Below are 19,417 nucleotides of genomic sequence, written 5' to 3'. Positions count from 1 at the left end.
GTAAGGAAAAATAAAATAAAATAAAAAATAAATTTGAAGTAAAAAATTATTATTATATGTTACTTTATATTCATATCACTTATTTTAACTTTTCGTATCAAATTAAATAATTTAAAAATATATAAGTTTTTAATTAATTTTAATCATAATTCATTTTATTCAACATTTTTTATAAAATAACTAAATATAAGAAAATCATTTTTCTTAATAACGTAAAAGGATTTCTATTATTCTATCATATCCTTCTATTATTCTATCAAGTAAGAGGTAACTCTTTTAAGTCATACTTAACTGTTAAGCCCTTTTTGATATAAAATTTTGATATGTTACCATTTGAAGCTGATTTGCATGTGATTTGGCCAGCAATATTTTGGACTTCAGGTGGATTTTTTTATGTCGAGAAATTCATCTTGTGGGAAGGCATTTATCCCAATTGTCATTGAAGCAAACCTAGATTATATGAATTCACGGCTCTACCTTAAAACAACTTTAGTACTGAAGCTCAGAACCTCGCTGAGCTAGGACTCTTATTGAGGCAATTGGAGCAACTGTTAAGTACAAGAAAATTTGTCATTATAAGCCCACAAAATTGGTTGATCCCACGCAAATAAAAACGAGGCTTTTCGACAATAGATGATTAGAAAGACAAAATACAAGCAGGAGGTTAAGGAGACAGACAGAGACAAGATCAAAATAAATTATTATTTTTCCGACCCCAAAAATCTGAGGCATCCGGAAAAGTGTATTTGTAACCCAATGATAAGTCCATGGAAACGGGGAACATATGTAAATGTTGTATTCCATAAGGCAAACACTCAATACTCAATAGCATAAACAAGCCCAGAAAGCCATATATCACTTTTTGTTTTGCTTTTTACCTATTCTCATCTCTTATGACCAGAGGTGGCAAGGATGATATAATCTCACCAAATATGTAAGTTAGAAACCAGCCCATCCAGCAGGTTGAGTAGCTGGCTTGCTCTCAATCCGCTTTGAGTCACCAAACAGCTGGGCATTATTGCCTCCTACAGTGGGCCTGGAAAAACTAGAGCTGGCAGCAGGGGTGGCTGTAAAACTCTCTGTTCCAAAACCCCAAGTTTCAGGGCCAGAAGTTGCTTCTGTGGCTGGTTTGTTGTGATGACCATTTCTGGTCCTAACAGATTTGCTAGTGTTGTCCCTGGAAAGAGGCTGATGTTGTTTGAGCTCATCAGGGAAAGCCTGCCAAGGCTTAGAGTCTGGAGCAGGGGAATCAGATTTTCCTTGCTGGAGTTCCCAGACTGTGCCTTCAATCTTTTCTCCATGCTGTTATGAGAAGAAAACCAAACAGGAACATGATGGATGAAAGAAAAATTTTGAAGTCCAATAGGCATGTGTAAGATGAGAACTTATAGGAGATGATACCGGAGGAGTGGCAGCAGACTGAAGTCCAGTTGAGGTTTGGTTTTTCGAAGCATCTCTATTGGGTGATGGAGTTCTAGCAGCAAGAGCTTGCTTGAGTTCCTGTATCTCTTGCCTCTGGGATCGGCAAATGGCTGATAACTTTTCAAATTTCGAAGTTATTTCAGACTTCTCCAAGTTAGCTTGCTTTAGCTGCTCTTTCAGCCTCTCTGTTTCAGCCTCTAACTCTTCTTCTTTTGCTGATTTGTTAGCATTACTTCCGGAGCCGAGCTTACTAGTATCAAATTCAGCAACAAATGTGTTGAATGCATCATTTTGAAAAGAAGCCGTGCTCTCACCTTTTGATGCTTTTGGTCTCTCTGTGCCACGGTTAGAATCCTCTTGGAAAAATCTTATTTCAAAGTCCTTTGAAGGGACTTCCTCAGATTTAAATGTGTTTGCTTGTGCATTTCTTCTGCCGCGAGTTTGGATATTGGCCTCCTTTGGTGGACTAGAGTTTTTGGAATAATAGTGGTTCTCTGGACGATACCGATCTCCTGATGTGCTATGGCTAGTTGTTTCCTCATCAAATTTGGGCCCACTGTTGTCCTCTATAGCCGAGTCTTTTGCATGTTGAGAGGACCAGAAAGCACCCAGTGAGCCCCCACCTCCCCCAGCCCTGGTGGTAAGTGATGGTGGAGATGGATTCCGTGTTGGTTCTCTAGATGAAGGTGGGGGTGGTGGACTTCTACGAGGCACTGGAGAAGCCTTGTTTGATGGTTTTGAAAAGCCTACTAATATTTACATTAAGCGTCAGAACAAATTGAATGCAAGTGCTCAAAAATATATCACTTATTATTTCTCATTTGCCTATTAATATATATATATATATATATAAAACATTTTTTGACTTTGATTTGAGAGTTTCAAGATCAATCAATTTAACTAAATCTTAAGACCTTCTTTTGAAAAATAAATTATACTGGACATACCAACACCTAAAAGCTTTGAAAATGCAAATGGCCTAACCTTCATGCCCATCAGCCGCAGATTGATTCATCCCAGGTGGCCTGTCAGGTAATGACTTCTGTAATGCAGCAGGCAATTGCTCATTAACACGAAACCACACCTGCCATGATTAAAAGAATCAGCATTAGCATGCAGACAGAAAATTCCTGGCCCCTAATGTTGACATGGACTCAAACCATCTAAAACTAACCTAAAGTCATGGAGATGAATGGCCAATCAAGCAAAGCGCTTGCCTGCGTGATGTCTGGTCGATTGTCTGGAGAAGCTTGCAGCATGTCCCTGATTAGGTCTGTCACATTCGAGCTGTATTTTGGCAATTCTGGAATGCGGTAGTTTCCATTTAAGATTTGTAACTTTGATTCACCATCAAATGCAGATTTGAAGTAGCATATGCGAAAGAGGAGGCACCCAAGCGCCTGCAAAAAGATGAATTTCAGGTTTTGGTTGTATTAAAAAGCACAGAAAACTTCTTGAATAGCAAATCATAACCCAGACTCATTGAACAAAAATAAAGTATAACTGACTTACCCAAATGTCTACCTTCTCATTTATAAGTTCCCTCCGGAGCAAATCCCACATCTAGGACAAGAAAAGGAAGAAAATGGGAGTCAAACTCTTTACAACCAAATGTCAGCATTAACATATCAAAAGTATGGTTTTTCATTCAACCTCAGGAGCTCTATATGCAGGTGTAGTATACTTTCTGATATTGTCTTCTTCAATGCCCATTTCTTCAGGCTTCTCAAAGCGCTTATGATTGGTGGAGGTGCTTCCAAAATCACACAACTTCCATAATCCATCAGGGCCCAATAGAAGATTCTCAGCTTTTAAGTCTCTGAAGAATACAATGAAGAAAATGGAGAATGTCAAATAAGTCGAAACAAATTTCTGTGCATATCTTTTATTAATACATAGGAAAAAATCTATTGTGTTTTACTAGTTTATGATGTTTCCGTTCTCTAACTTACTACAATATAGTTGGATGCATAGAGCTTAAAAAAGAGGAAATGCTCTAGCTTCAAATCACCATCCACAGAACTAAAAATATGCATTACTCCATTAACCAATGAAAACTGATAACAGAATGTGACAAAACTACCATAATACAACACAGCAACAAATTCATAAACATCCAAGAACCAACAGTAAATTAACATTTTGCAAATAGAGAAGAGTCCTTAAAATGAGAAGGAAAAGTTTAAAAAAAATCTATTTAAATAACCAAAAGATAAACATTAGCACCAACTATCAGTGTCTTACCTGTGAGCTATGGGTGGGGATTGGCAGTGCATGGCAAAAACCGCATTGCAGACATCCCTAAAAATTGAAAGAACCTGTTTCTCCTCAAAATATCCGGCTCCTCTGCTCTCCAGCACATTAACCAAAGACTTCTCACAAAATTCCATCACAAGGAGTGCTTCTTTTGTCCGCCCCATATCTAAGATCGTATGGGCATGAAGCGTGACAACGTTAGGATGCCCTCTAAGAACTTTCATTACTAAGATCTCCTTCTTCACCAAATCCAACGATTCTTCATCATTACATATAATGTGCTTCAAAGCATACTGCTTTGAAGAATTTATCGCATCTCGAGCTAAGTAAACACAAGAGAACCCTCCCTCAGCAATGGCATTCCGAACATAAACCTTTACATTGCCAACATCAATAGAACGACCTTCAAGCCCAGCTTGTTCTTTGGGCATGAAGGGCTTGAACCTCCACATGATTATTGGAACGATAAAAACACACTGCATGCATTAACAAAAAATGTATGAAATGACATAAGTCCAGTCCATATATTGGAAACGCAGCATAAGAAGTGTTAATTGGACATAATCTATACAAGTATAACTCCATAGCACAAGGACAATCCAAATTTCAGAAAGTGATCTTATTGATCTTCAAACTCCAGCTTGAATACTTCAGGACACATAAAGCAAAATATTTCTTATTCTATACACCGCTCTGATGAGCAAGCCACATGTTTGGAAATTCAAAAGAAATTGAATGGTCCCGTGGTGCTATGGATGGCATTCTGATTTTGAGATGGAAATTCAAAACCTTGAGTGGGGCCATCAGTTATAACAGTATCCCACAAAGAATGATCATAAATTTCGAATTGCTCAATTGTTCATCAAGAATTCTCGATGATAAATGTTCTTGCCCTTAACTGCAGAACAAAACCCTATCAAGTCATTCCAGAGAAAAATGAAAAACAAAACACACACACAGTACGAAGACAATCATATTCAGCAGTATGTACAACCACAACCCAAATCCTTCATCTAAAAAATGTACGACTGAAACTTACATGATCAACACTATGAAGAAGGTGCTGCTTGTATATATGAGACCATTCAACCAAAAAATCAAGCATTAAAAAAAGAGTACTGATTGATTGAACAAGGAACTCCCACTGTATTTTTCACTCTTCCAAATTTGCCTTGGGCTTCACACATACCATGAAATTACATTTTGTGGTTTTTCATCCAGCCATGAGGCAATCTAAATATGCATTTGCTTTTTTGTGATAGGTAACCTAGATATGCATTTGTTACACTCACAATGCAATAAGGAAAGGTTTGGTAAGATTAAACGTTTTAAAAGAAGAAATAAAATTATAAAGAAAGCTTGCTAAGGCTTCAAAGGGTTAGCACCTCCCAAACACCCCGCAAGTTGATAAATAAGTTTGATGGCTGTCTTATTTTTCCCGGAGCAAGTATTTAAATACAAAGAAATACCAACGTTAATTACCACTAAAATAGGAACAAACCAAAATGGATGACACATATCTCATGCATCCCACAGGCAATGCCCCACTAGCAACGAAATAACTAAAGACTAGGACGATTAGTTAAAATCGACTTGGCCTTCTCCCATGTGCAACTTGATTCTCTCCACGTATCCCAGCCATGCAACAGCATTACCACAGGAGCATCACCATATGATCAATCTGCCTCATCCAAAAATAAATGACTCACCCCAATCCCAGAGTTGTAAAGTTCCCTCCAGTTTTTACCAATGTAATGACTCGATCAAGAACCCCCACATCTTGATCCCAGATGGTACTCAAGTGTGTAAAAACCACCTTGATCTAGTCATTTCATCCATTTGATTCATGGTTTCACGGTTAATAGATTGAAATCTAATAAACAATTGAGACTGTTTAGATGAAAATGATCTCATCAAGGTAATCTCTTTTTTGCACATCATGAATACTACACAAGGCCAAGTAATCTCGATGGATAGAAGCTTGGAGTGGCATGGACTTCAATGCAAAACTCTATGACATTAAGATCGAGAGACTTAATATGAGCTGAAAACTATTCCCGATTAGAAATCTATCATTGCCAACTTGGCTAATACCTCCTGAATGACTCCAAGAGAATCCTAAGAGCCCACATCACCAGAAAAATCAGAAATGGCAACCCTACATACTAGATCCAAACAACATGATTAAACCCTAATACTTCCAAAAGATGCACAGCAGCATTTTATCATCCGCAGATCTAGTACAAACGACAACATAAATTCACACAATACAGGCTCCACGAATTGGATCTGACGCTCTAAGGTAGACAAAATCAAGGCCAACCCAGAATTCAATAACCATTAGGAAAACAACCAAAAAAATCATATATCACCAACACGATTAGAAAATCGAGCTACTCAAGATCGATGATTGAAGGACCAATTGAGGCAGCTCAACCACAACCTCGAAATTCTCTTTCGATTTCTCAGCAACCAAACAGAAGAAACCAATGGAATTCGTACCTGTTCGGATCGGATTTGGAAGCTTTGGGATCCGAAGCTTCTGCTAGGGATCTGAGAATGCAAATTCTGAGCTTCTAAGAGAAGAAAAACCAGAAAACAATGGAGGTTTAGAGAGAAAAATTGAAGAGAGAGAAAACACTGAGGAAGATGGAGGGAGGGCGGAATAAATAGAGGTGGCGGATAGAGAGAATAGGTAGGATGCAGTGTTGGAGAAGCTGCGGGTGATTCTAGCAGTACGTGGCTTCACCGCTGGGGAAGAGAAGAAAAGGTAGATTTCTCTGGAGTATGTGGAAGACGCTACTCGCTATGGATGATTGACACGTAATGATTGTGGTTGGTACATGCCTGATTCAACACGTGGCAGAATTCCATTGGTCAATTGAGCTACAGCTGGTTAAACCAGAAGTGACCCTTTACCATATGATGTGTCTTTGGTATCTTAGATGCTTTATCTTTAATGAAAATAATAATAAATTCATGATCCAATTTTAAAAAAAAAAAAAAAAAACTAAATTACTAGTTTAGAGTTAATTTAATATTTTCTAAGAAATAATTGGTAATTTTGATTTTTGATTTTTTATATTAAGCATAAAATGATCAAACGATCAAATTAAGAGTTTATTCATTTGTTAGATTTAATTATTTAATTTTTCCATTTTGACTTTCAAAAAAATATCATTTATATATAGGCATCTTTATAATTTAGATGAGATTTTGTTTATATTTAGTGAAATTTTTATAGAATCAATAATCAATTTTTACTTATTTTTTTATGATAAGTATTTTAGTTTTACCAACAATTATGGTCTTATAGTTCTTTACTTTAAATTGCTTTTTTACTTTTTGAGCATATAAATTATCTTAAGAATTTTTTTTTAAGATAAGACATTATAAAAGAGTCAACTTGTTGATTTAAAGGTAAGAGATAGAAAAGCAATGGAACCTATGTCGGCCTTACTAGGATAAAAAAGACTATATCATCATTAGTGAAAGGAAAAAACAATTGCAGAACTAATTTCTCTTTCTTTTATTTAGAGTAGCAAAATTATTATAATGTGTCACCAATTGTAGCTATAGGATCCTCCTCTAGAGTTGATTATTGTTTTAATACCCTTTTCCTGATAGTTGTGTTTCTCCTTCCTATGATCGATTATCTCGATATTCTCTTCTTCTTTTTTTAATTTTCTTCCATTTGGATTTAGATCTCTATGAAGGGTGACAATCACATGATCTTATTGATATTTCCCTCATTGTCATTCTTTTTGTGGAGCACTATTGGAAAAACGATTGCATGGTTAATAAGGGACTTAGTGTAGTGTCAACGAAAGTTTTGATGTCAACAATATTAGTTTAAGAACACAAAGATAAAACAATCACGCATACGGTACGTTTAACGTAGTTCGGTCAATTATGCTTACGTCCATGGATGAAAGATAATGATTTCACTATACAATAGAGAATATTACAAAAGACAGAACCATATACAACTATTAGGTTCCCGAAACATCCCATATTTTCTCATTCCTTGTATTCATACCTTACTACGAGCCCTCTCGCTCCAACGGGTATCTTCCTCACATCTCTATCCATCTCGTATAGTCTCTCTCATCTCATAACTTTTTCCTCTCATGACCTAAAATATTTATATAAATATTTCCAACAATCTTCCTTATTTTATAAAGAAATCTAATATTACAATAATATATCAACCTATAAATATTCTATATAATATTCTTTACAAAGGAATCTATACTAATCAGGAATTTGGAACACTTCCTAACACTTAGATTATTACATCTTTATCAATTCCTTATTTTATCTTCTTTCGCTTAATTGTCTTTAATTTTTGATTTTAATCCTAATGGTTTTTAACACATAACACGAACTTTTCCCACTTTTTATTCATTAAAGTTTAACCTTCCACAAACTTTTCCCAATTAATATATGATCTTCCTTTTGCTTTTATTTTTTCTTCAATTTTTATTTGCTTTGATGACATTATATTATGAGCGAGCTTGTTCTACTCTTACTTGTTGCTCACTTGTGTCACATGATATGGGCAACCCAAGTAATGTCCAAACAACTACTTAAGCAAAGTACCTGTTGGACTAGAAACATGATATAGCTTATTAAAATAGCTTGTCTTAGCCTTTCTAATGGTAGCTTGCAAGTTACGTCCATATTTCCAAACTCTAAGATAATCATGTTGGCAACATACCCATTGAAAGAAATTTTAAGTAAGTTTGACCTATTTAAAAGAATGCTTCATTGGTTCATAAAGCTCAATGAAATTGACACCACTTGCAGGCCTCATACCACTAACTTATTGCTACAATCATTGGAAGCATCGTTCAATATGAATAAAAAAAGCAAGGGGATGAATGCTTATATTTTGTGTGAAGATGGAGTCACTAACCAAAAAAGAGGTAGAGTTAGCATATTTCTAGAAATCATTTTTTGGAATATTGGACAAAAGGGTCAACCCTTCTTCAAAGCCTCCGAGACAAAATATAGAACTTTAGTATAAGGAATAGGAATGACTCAGATTTTGCAAGTTGGGTGACTATATATATGTGTGTTGTGCTTCTCAACTTGTACTCCAATAATAGACAGGGAGTATGAGGCTTGAAATGATCAAATAGAAGCCTACTTCACTAAGTTCTAATATGCCATTGAAACATTCAAAGGTTTCAAAATTTGAGAAATAGAGAATCATCAACATAGGTCATCTAGAATAACCCAACATAAGTGAGGATGATGTTCAAGAAGTGTTTTATACTTGAGAGGACAACGAAAATGACAAAAAGGTTAAATGATACCCATTAGAGTATTTCTCAATACAAGACCGCCTTTTGAAAAGAAAAAGGAGCACAAAGTTTGAATCAAAACAATAAAGTATTTTATGATTAGCATAAAACTCTATTAGAGTTCTACTAATTGGTCGTATCTAAGATGCTTAATGCCCTCTAAAATTAAGTATCATTAGTAGAATAGCATCAAGGGCAATGTGACAATCACACAAGAATAAGAATCTTCCATACAATCCTTTACACGAAGGGTTCAAATTCAGTGCTATTTTTTTAAAAATATAATGGAAAATAATTTAAAATAAGGAAAATATTTTAATAAATTTTATATTTTACATAAATACATGATACATTTATAGAGAAGACATCAAAAAAAATTATTTTTTGTATTTGAGTATTCAAATAAAATTTTATTCCCTGAATTTTTTGTTAAAAATTATTATAAAATATTTGTTTAAGAATGATCTTCGAAATTGGGTTAAAAAAATGTTGTTAGTGTTTTTTATAAAATAAATAAATAATTGAATTAAAAATAATAAAAATTATAAACCCCTGTCCCCATAAACCCTAGTCTTCCCTCAAGAGCAATGTTTTAAAAACTTGATTGGACCGTAGAAACCCTAAACATTTCACCCATGGAAGAACAAACAGCCCAAAACCCTAGACACCCACCTCTCTGCCAGGAGTGCAAATTGAATCCGTCAAAGTACACATGCCCGGGTTGCTCTGTGCGATCCTGTAGTCTTCCTTGTGTCAAAGCTCACAAGCAACAGACTGGGTGTACGGGCAAGAGGCAGCAGACCCAGTTCGTTCCCCTCTCTCAATTTGATGATAATCTCCTCTTATCTGGTACCGTTTTTTTCTCTCTCAATTTGGGTTTTTGTTGTCAAATTTCTATACCCATTTGGCTATTCTGAAGAGTTGTCATGAGTAGATTGTGATTCCATTGAGGAAATTCAATGTTTTTCTTTTCCTTAAAATTTTGGTATGTTTCTCCACTTTGAATATGTTCACTAAGGGTGTATTGTAATTAGCTTGAGGAATTTTTCTATTTGGTCCTCATATTTCACCGTTTTCTTTTGCTGGTTTGTCTATTCCTTCACGGGTATGTTTTAATTTAATAAAAAAAATTTCATACCTTTTGGCTGCTTTGAAGATTGATCCGCAAGTATTATGTGAATTGTAATTGGGTTGAGAAAGTTGAGTATTTTGTCTACAAATTTCAAAGTTTCGATATAAATTTGGGGTTTCAAAGTTTTTATATGGGTTGATTGTTAATTTGTGAAGAAGTTTGCTCCTTTTTCTTCAGATTTTGGTACTCAGTTCATGATTTTGAGTTTTTAAATATGGGTAAATTATGATTTTGTTGAGGAAGTTTGTTGTGTTGTCTTTGGATTTCACTTACCCATTTTTCAGTTTAAAAGAAAAAGGAATTTTTTTTGGTAGATTACAATTTGCTCGAGGAAGTGAAGAGTGTTGCAGAATCTGCTCAGAGAAGGAGAGTTAAACTGTGCGGGTATTCTCAGCTTAAGTTTCCATACCATCTTCGAGGCCTTAGGAATGCTGCAGGAAGTCGCAGGACGAAACTCCTATTTCTCCCCAGTGGAATGTCAAAGAGGGAAAAAAATAAATCTCAATACAACCAAAGGTAATTATGTATTCATGAGACACTAGTTGTCTTTAGTTTTAAGGAAGATTATGTCTACTTATGGTTTGTTTGTTGGTTGAATTTGATATGATTTATAATTCTAAAAATTGAATGGAGTTCCATTTTATGGTATGAATCATATGATTTTACATGGAGTTCCTATTTTCTAGCTTTGTTTCCATGTAACTGTTATTTAAAAAATTAGTAGTCAAAGGAGTTTTTGAACTCAATGAACTGTCTTTGGCGGTTATTTTGGGTTTTTTTTTTTGTTTTAATAAATTGAAAAAGTGGAGGTTGAGAATTGTTTTTCAGTTCCTGACATTACCTTTTTATATCTTTTTTACTAGATCTAAATGCATTACTTGGACGATTGAATGGCGGTTTCATTCAACAGATGTTGTTTTGCTCGATCACGGGTGAGCACTCTTACCTATTCTCATATTTAGGAGAGCTTCTATAATAGTCTTTTTACTCTATCAAATTTTAATGTTTCATTGATTCATTTAATGTTATTACAGGATAAATGAAAACTCAACCCTCTCATCTGTAATTGAGAAGCATCTAAAGCCTGGTCCATGGAATCATAAGCTCAAGCCGTTCTGTGCAGAGCAGCTGGACTGCCTCAAGTTTTTCATTCGTAAATATCCAAAGGTATTTCCTTTTCCTTGTTGATTGATAGTTGTTGACTTGTTGATTATAGACACCTGTGGCACCAATTTTAAGCCTTAAAAAGGTTTCTTGTGTTTCCATAGAAATATAACTTAATGGATTGACTTGGTCCTTGTGGAACTAGTGCAAATTGTTTGGGAATTTAACTGTGCTGAACCCAGATTTATTGTCAGATTGCATTGAGCTGGTGTTGAGGCCATAAAGCCAAAATGCCAGCTGAGTTATAACTCATCATCCCTGGACTACTTGTTAATTGGACCACTGTTTTTTTACCGTGATTTATTATTTGTCCTCTTTGGAGATGGTCCATTTATGTTTGGCACTGCTGTTGAAATCCTTGAAATTGAGAGGCTAGGATTTGCTCAACTTGCAACACATGGTGCATTGCCAACCAAAAAATTATACTTTCTATCACTATTGTATGTAGACTTTGTAAGTTAGTATGTGTAGATGGATGACAAAGTTTGGCTCTCTGATTCAAATAATGGTATATGGTGGATAAAATAATGGTCCCCCACCTGGCCCTACCAAAATACCTGAATTTTCATTTTTTTTCCTGGATTTGGGAAATGAGCATCCTCGTTTGGGACTGAATTGGGTTATTGGTGGATTTTCTATTTGGGTTTGTGTTGGCCTTCAATTCTATAGCACCCATGTTACCTGTGAAAAGAATTTTCTACTATTCCCACCTGAACTCTAGCCATTACCTGATGTCTTCTCAATTTCTTTTTAACTGTAGCATTTCCTTGAATATAACTTTCCTCGTTTTATAGTTTTTATTTCTTTTTCTCTTGTGCAAAATAAAAAATAAAAAAGACACTATTGGAACATTTTTTCCCCTTGGGAAGGAGAAAAAATTCTATTTGAACAAAATCTAACCCTTCCATGTCACTGCAGGGCCCCAGGTCACCTTTCCATGAGTTGGATATAAGAGCTCCAATAAGACAGCAATTTGCCAATTTAGCTATTCTAGAGTACCCTCAGATTCATGTTTTCCTCCCTTCACATAGCTATGATTTTGATGTCATTAAAGATGCCAATCCCCGCCATCGTCAAGCAGAGCTTAAGGAGTCTCTTACCATTGATCAGCCAAGTCCAAAAGGCATTTCATTCAGGGAAGAGGAAATAGAAGAACATGGCGGTTCTTTAGATTCTAAGGTTCTAGATCTCATGCAGCATGTGAAATCGACACAAGCTAATAAGCCACAGTCCAGCCCCCAGAAGAAGGAACCAGGCGAAAACATAGATTTTGATTTTGAGCAAGGCTTGCTTGATGTATATTCTGATATCATTGCTCAAATTAATCCTGATGATTTTCTTGATTGGGAAGGTGACTTTTCCAAGGAAGTGAAATCTGAAGAAAGAATAGATTGTTCAGATTTTGGTGGAGTTTTCCCAGTGGAGGAATTAGAGGAAGGGGAGATTCCTGGGTGCTGAACAATTGAATGCTCATTGCTCTGTTCAAGACGAATAAGAACTCAAAGTAGAAGGATCATCTCCCTAGAATTATCTCGAAACATGAAGCAAAGTCCTCAATTCTTTGTGCATGACACATCCATTTAGATGGAGCCTGAGGAGGCTGTGGATTGAGTGATTGTGGGCACAACACCTTCATCCCTTTGTGATCAATGGCAATGCTTATGGTTTGAAACTGCAGTCTCTGTTGGTGGGGTTTCTCAAGTTCTGAAATAGCCTGGCTTCTTGATCTTCATCATATTCTTCAGAGGTGCAACATAGATGTCTTGGAGCAGCACTTACTGTTATAGTGATTAATGGTCTTGTCATTTTGTTTCTCTCCAGTGTCAAACTTTCTGTTCTTCCGGAATGTTGTTACTTCAAACAATTAATATGATTTATTTATAAATTAATCAGTTGGAAGAGATTTGAATCCTTCTGTGTTATATATCTACTTCCAGCATCAGTTTCAGCCTTTTGTCAAAAGCAAAAGGAAAAGTTGAAACTGTTGGAATTTTTGGGAAAGCATCTAGATTTACAATTCTTTTTCCCCTAGAAAATTTCTTTTGTGTCAAACTCTTTGATACTAAACCAGAAAGTAATGACCAATCAGAAAAAAACCATGTGATAAAAATGGTCTCATTTATTTATATATTTGTCTTTGTATCTATCCAGATTTCATTTGTTTGTCTTTAAATTTTGTTTCTTTATATTTTGATCTCAGTTCTTTGAACCACGATTCAAGTATTCAATTTGATTATACACATGAGTAGCCTGCATCGAAAGTTTAGTAGGTGTAGCATTTTCCTTATATGGGTTTAAGTGGCATTGCAGTAAAAACAGGTCCTTTTAATGTACTCATTCAATTGCTTTCACCCTCTTTGGCCCTACTCTTTCATACTCATTCTTTATTATGCTTAGCTAATGCTGTAGGGATTGTTTGACCACTATTCTTAAATATATATATATTTATGATAGAAAAATGCTTTTTGAGTTGAAAACATAGTCAATAAATTTTGTATTGAAAAAGGGAGAAAAAATTTGAGGTATTTTAAGTGCTTTAATAAATAATTAAAACTAAGGAGAATAGGCAGGGAACATTACATCATAGGCATATGAGGAAACTTTCTTCAGGGAGGATACAGATTTTCAAATAGAATTTTATTCCTGAAAAAGTAGAACCTGGTAATAAAAAAAATTTCGTTTTCGGCTAGCTAGTCAACTATTTGTCTACTTTGACTAACTCAAAAACATATTTTTTCTTCCATGCATGGAAAACCAGGCTTTAAACAATGGATTCAGTAGCTTTCCATTGATGTACTCATCAAATCTGCTCATGGAAAATTGATAAAATAGCAATAGTTTTTGTATACATTGAACATAGAGAAAGATTAGAGAGAATGAAAACATGATTACATGCCTTTTGGATGGTAACTAGGCCTTGTTCCTCATGGGGTTTCTGAAATCAACTTATTTTTCTGCTTAAAAGTGTAGTATAATTTGAACAAGTTCTCAAAAATCTCTCTACCAATCTTTTCCCATTCCTGGCCATAACTGCATCGTGCTTTGACTGTGTAGAGCTGGTTGATGTTTGTTTAGAGGTGGTTCTACCCCTTGGTGTCCTCAAATATTTTTTCAATGATTCAAAAACTTACCAGACTTGGTCTCATTGCTCGGTTGAAACCATTAAAATGAAGTTGCCTTGATCCACACAACATGGTTGGCACCGACCTTGTGCTTGTTCTTCTTTCTATCTCATCCCATCCAAGACAAGATCATGGAGTGAACTTTATGAATAATTACTGAATTCATAAAATTCCTCGCCATGGCTGCCAGGTTCTTGCTTCTTTTTGTTCTTCCGTCTTTAGTAGGTTCTCAGTACTGTACTAATCTTGACAAAACTGCGACCAACAACTCGCCTTTGTGTGTATGCCTTCGTGTGAATTTGCCTTTGGATTTTACCCACTTGGCAATGACCAAAGTCTCTTCTTGCTGGCCACTTGGTTTGAAAAAATACCGGAAAAACCCTTAGTTTGGTGTGCAAATGGAGATAACCCAGCTCCAAAAGGGTCCAAAGTTGAACTTACGACGGCCAGTTCATGCTAAGTGACCCAAAAGGCAAAGAGATCTGGAGACCCCAGAAAGCTGATAATATTGTCTCTCATGCTGGCATGCTTGATACTGGTAACTTCGTTCTTGAAGATAGGAATCAGAATCTTACCATATGGGAGAGCTTCAAGAATCCAGTCAACACCATCCTGCCAACTCAAGTACGGGAACTTGGCAGAATGCTTTATTCTCAGAAATCAAGAAAGCAACTACTCAAAGGGGAGGTTCCAGCTCCGTTTGCAACCTGGTGGCAGTCTTGAACTTAGCACCATGGACCCAGAATCGGATTCTGCATATGAGGCTTATTACTGGGGCAATAGTACTTTTGCTGCTCCAAATAGGCAGTTCTGTTGAACGGATGATTTTTGATGAATCAAGTGGCATCTATGTTCTTCTAAGGAATGGACCAGGTACTATTAAAATCACGTCTGGAAGTACATCTTCCAGTGCGGATCAGTACTACAGGGCAACACTGATCACGATGGAGTTTTCAGGCTATATAAACGCAACAAGAAGGTGGCCAGCCGCAATTAATACTTCCTCTTGGTCTGTTATGCAGAACACTCCGTATGATATTTGTGGTGTAAACCCAAGTTCTCTTGGCACTGGTATTTGTGGATTCAACAGCTATTGTATTGTTGATGAAGGGGGGCTGCCTCAGTGTTTGTGTCCAGATGGATACTCTCACTGAGATCATTTGGACAGAAAACAAGACTGCAAGCCGAATTTTGAATTGCCCAGCTGCCAAAAAGATGGATGGGAAGCAAATAAGGATGCAGTAGAGTTCAGAGAATTAGAAGCAACTAACTGGCCATTGTCGGATTATCAACTTCAGAGAGGACCTGACTTCGACAAGGAGAAGTGTAAACACTCATGCAAAGAAGATTACCTCTGTGCCGTTGCTATCTATGGCAGCAATATGTGTTGGAAGAAGAAGCTCCCTCTTTCAAATGGAAGACAAGACAAAATTGCTGTTAAATATACTACCGCTACTGTCACACCCCTGAATATCTCTGTCTAGGCTCCCATGGGTGCAAGGCCTACCCATGAGACCCTTTCCTCCAACATCGAGTCAAGAGGCTAAGGGGCTGACAGCTACCATCAAGGTACCCACAAATAATGCTACACGAAGATGCCGGGATAAGTCGACCTTGATCCTTGTTGGGTCAGTACTCCTTGGCAGCTCTGCTTTCTTTATTCTCTTTTTAGTGTCAGCTATTCTTGCAGTGGCTCTCTTCTGCTATCACACGAAATCAACAAAACTCCAGTCTGTTTCAAGCATATTTGCGACAACCAGTGTGAGAACTTATTCATACAAAGAGCTTGAAGTGGCAACCCATGGCTTCAAAGAGATATTGGGCAGAGGGGCTTTTGGAACAGTTTATAAGGGGGTTTTGGCATCAGATCTTCTGTGAAGAAGTTAGATAAGGTGATTCAAGAAGGCGAAGAGGAATTCAAAACAGAAGTGACTGTAATCGGCCAGACCCACCATAGGAATTTCGTCAGTTTGCTAGACTACTGCAATGAGGGAGAGCACCGGCTTCTGGTATACAAGTTCATGAGCAATGGATCTTTAGCAAACTTGCTGTTTGGAATATCCAGGCCTGAGTGGAGCCAAAGAGTCCAGATTGCCTTTGGGATTGCGAGAGGGCTAATGTACTTACACGAAGAGTGCTGCACCCAGATCATCCATTATGATATAAAACCTCAAAACATACTCCTGGACGACCACTTTACGCCTAGGATTTCAGACTTTGGACTAGCAAAGCTTTTGTTGGCTGATCAAACTCGAACTACCTGAACAGGCATAAGAGGGACCTTAGGGTACTTTGCACGCGAATGGTTCAGGAAAGGATCAATCACAGCTAAAGTTGATGTCTACAGTAATGGTGGGATGTTACTGGAGATCATATGTTGCAAGTCTAGTGTTGTATTTGCAGATAACGAAGAAGAAGAGGACGCCCTAATGGATTGGGCTTACGAATGCTATATGGAAGGGAAATTGGAGGAGATGGTAGAAGATGATGAGGAAGCAAGGAAGGATAAAAAGAGGGTAGAGAGGATGGTGAAGGTTGCATTTTGGTGCATTCAAGAGGATCCAGGGCTAAGGCCAACAATGAGGAAGGTTACACAAATGCTAGATGGTTTAGTTGAAGTTCCCGAGCCCCCACGCCCCTTCGGAGTCCTCATCAGTTTATCTTGAACTGTTACTCCTCTCTTTACAGCATTTATATGTATATGCAAATGAATTCCCCCCGCCTATGAGTCTGAATTTCCTGACCTTCTTGGTTAGTTTGTAATCTATGCTGTAGTTTTATGAATGTTGAGGAAAGAACGGAAGGAATGTTTTCTTCTTTTTTTGTGGCATGGTTTTAAATAAGCCAAGTGAACCACTTAACAACTACGGAAACACATGGATGGTTTGGATTTTTTTCTCACTTTCTCTATCCATTTCTCTTATACAGGCATGGAGGAAAGCAAGAGCATCTTGCGCTTCATAATAAGCTACCAGGATGGGCATAAGAAGTCTTATGAGAAACAAAGTTCGGATATGACCATGGAAAAACAAGTGAGGTAAACAACAATAACCATTTCGAAAACTGTTTGCTTGCTTGGTTGTTTGAACTCTCTTTTGGTTTAGCAGTCTGCATTGATTAATTGGGAGTCCCTACAACAAAAGGCAGTCTATTTTGCACTAACCAAGTGGACAACCTTCAAATGCAAGGCAGATAGATATGGCTTTGTTAGGAAGTTGATGCACTTGTTTCCGTTCCAATTTTTTTTTAGGTCTTGGACTGTGACTAGCTAGGAGTTTCTGTATATTTTCTGGTGTGGTGGAGATGATCATTGAAATTAATCAATGTCACGTATATTTTCTCCTTGTTCTATCTTCTCACTAGTAGAATTCTCATTGCCATCCCTACACTTCTGTGGGCAACCATAGGTATTGGTTGTCGTTGTTTTTCTCAGCAGGAGCTTTCTGTTTGTTTAAAAAGAAAATCATAGAGTTCAAGTCTTAACGAAGGTTAGTGGATTTTTCCTTTTTAAAACATTTCCTACACATTTTAGTGGTTCTTCCCTATTCAAAAAATGATAACTTACTGTTGGTTCATGACTGTTTATGAATTTGTTCCTGTGTTGCCATGTGGTGGTTTTGTCATTTACTCTGTTCTTAATATTTAACCTCGTCTTTAATTTGATTGTAATGTATATACTACCTATGATATATTCTTTTTTATTTTTATTTTATTTTATGTACAAGTACCACAATAAAAATATAATAAATGAATATTTATTTTATTTATTAATTAAATAATAAATTATTCATTTAACGATAAATCAATAATCTCACTAAAGTAATGATTTTTCCTACTCTTAAAAGTATTATTTTATAAAGATTTTACTAAATTTAAATTTTTAGTTGTAAATTAAATAATATACAAGTTATTATATTTTGTAAAAAAAAAAATTCTATAATTAATTATTGTGTCTTTCCCAAAAGTTTTTTTTTTCTTTCTAATTTATTAAATATCCATGCATGCTAACAAATCCAAAGTTCAAAGCTTCATATTACCAAGAAAAGTAAATGCTCATTTGAATCATTCATTGTTTTTCTATTATTGATTTTTAAATTTCAAATCTACTAATTATTCTTGTGCTTTAATCATTTTACCTAATAAGGCGTTTTTTCTTTTTCTTTTTTTGGCAAAAAATAATTATCAATGAGATTTTCTTTGGCATTCCAATTAAGGAAATCATGTAACCATAAAAAAATTTGTATATGTAAAACATAACTTCACTATAAAAACAATAATTTTCATAATTTGATGCTTTTTATTCATGATTATTGAACATAAAATTAATTATTTTACATTTGATTCTAAGGAATAAACTTTCAATAAATAAAACTGAAAGAAGAAGAAGATATAGATGCTTTTTGGCTTTTGCTTTTTCTTTCCTTATGGGTACATCACAACCAATGATTCCTTCAAGCCTCAGAATTAAAAAGAAAAAAAAATCCTAATACACCATTATAATTATTTAATGGTAAATCATAATATTAGTTAATTATATATATAATTATGTGCAATAAATTAATAAATCAAATAATAATATCATTATTAAATAATAATAACCATAATATTAAAAATTTTAGTATGTCTTTCATAGTTTGTGTGAAAATACTAATATATTCTAATAATAATAATAATTATAAGAAATAAAAGTAACCATTATAATAATAAAATTATAATACTACTATAATTATTAAAATAATAATATGGATATAAATATTCATAATATTAGGAATGATAATGTTAAAACAATTATTTGGGTATATATATGCACTAATAATAGTAGGAGAAGAAATGTGTATATGAAAAAGAAAAATAATGAAAAAAAAACAATTCATAAAAAGAGGAAAGAAGAGAAAAATTGAAGCCTGTGTAACGAATCTGCTTTGTTTGGAGTCTGCTTTGTTCCTACACAACGAAGTTTGGCATCAACCTTTTTTTGTTTTCTTTCTTTTTCTCACCACTCAAGCATTCCT

At 35.5% G+C, this 19,417-nt stretch overlaps 2 protein-coding genes and 1 pseudogene across 4 annotated transcripts; 2 read left to right on the top strand and 1 right to left on the bottom strand.

Moving 5' to 3' along the window:
- Positions 1-685: 685 nt before the first annotated feature.
- On the bottom strand, positions 686-6,416 carry LOC100258075 (uncharacterized). 3 transcript variants are annotated; one of them, XM_010661299.3, is made up of 8 exons: positions 6,181-6,416; positions 3,667-4,154; positions 3,076-3,241; positions 2,935-2,985; positions 2,640-2,822; positions 2,407-2,506; positions 1,402-2,171; positions 686-1,302 (listed from the first exon to the last, which is right to left on the bottom strand). In XM_010661299.3, the coding sequence occupies exons 2-8, from the start codon at positions 4,128-4,130 to the stop codon at positions 940-942; spliced, it is 2,097 nt and encodes a 698-aa protein (XP_010659601.1). In that variant the 5' UTR covers positions 4,131-4,154; positions 6,181-6,416; the 3' UTR covers positions 686-939. The 3 variants fall into 3 exon arrangements, with proteins under 3 accessions (XP_010659601.1, XP_059597507.1, XP_059597506.1); XM_059741524.1 differs by having other exon boundaries at positions 1,402-2,168; positions 3,667-4,576; positions 6,181-6,378; XM_059741523.1 differs by having other exon boundaries at positions 1,402-2,168; positions 6,181-6,378.
- A 2,946-nt stretch (positions 6,417-9,362) lies between these two features.
- On the top strand, positions 9,363-13,192 carry LOC100254449 (box C/D snoRNA protein 1-like). Its single transcript, XM_002269236.5, has 5 exons — positions 9,363-9,836; positions 10,434-10,635; positions 10,983-11,051; positions 11,154-11,286; positions 12,202-13,192. The coding sequence occupies exons 1-5, from the start codon at positions 9,623-9,625 to the stop codon at positions 12,739-12,741; spliced, it is 1,158 nt and encodes a 385-aa protein (XP_002269272.1). The 5' UTR covers positions 9,363-9,622; the 3' UTR covers positions 12,742-13,192.
- Positions 13,193-13,306: 114 nt separating this feature from the next.
- On the top strand, positions 13,307-17,980 carry LOC100249335 (G-type lectin S-receptor-like serine/threonine-protein kinase LECRK1; annotated as a pseudogene).
- The last annotated feature ends 1,437 nt before the right edge of the window (positions 17,981-19,417 follow it).

Source organism: Vitis vinifera, chromosome 13 (genome assembly GCF_030704535.1).
Source record: "Vitis vinifera cultivar Pinot Noir 40024 chromosome 13, ASM3070453v1".
NCBI classification, from domain to species: Eukaryota; Viridiplantae; Streptophyta; class Magnoliopsida; order Vitales; family Vitaceae; genus Vitis; species Vitis vinifera.
The sequence above is the reverse complement of the archived record's forward strand: the minus strand, read 5'-3'. Positions and strand labels throughout refer to the sequence as shown.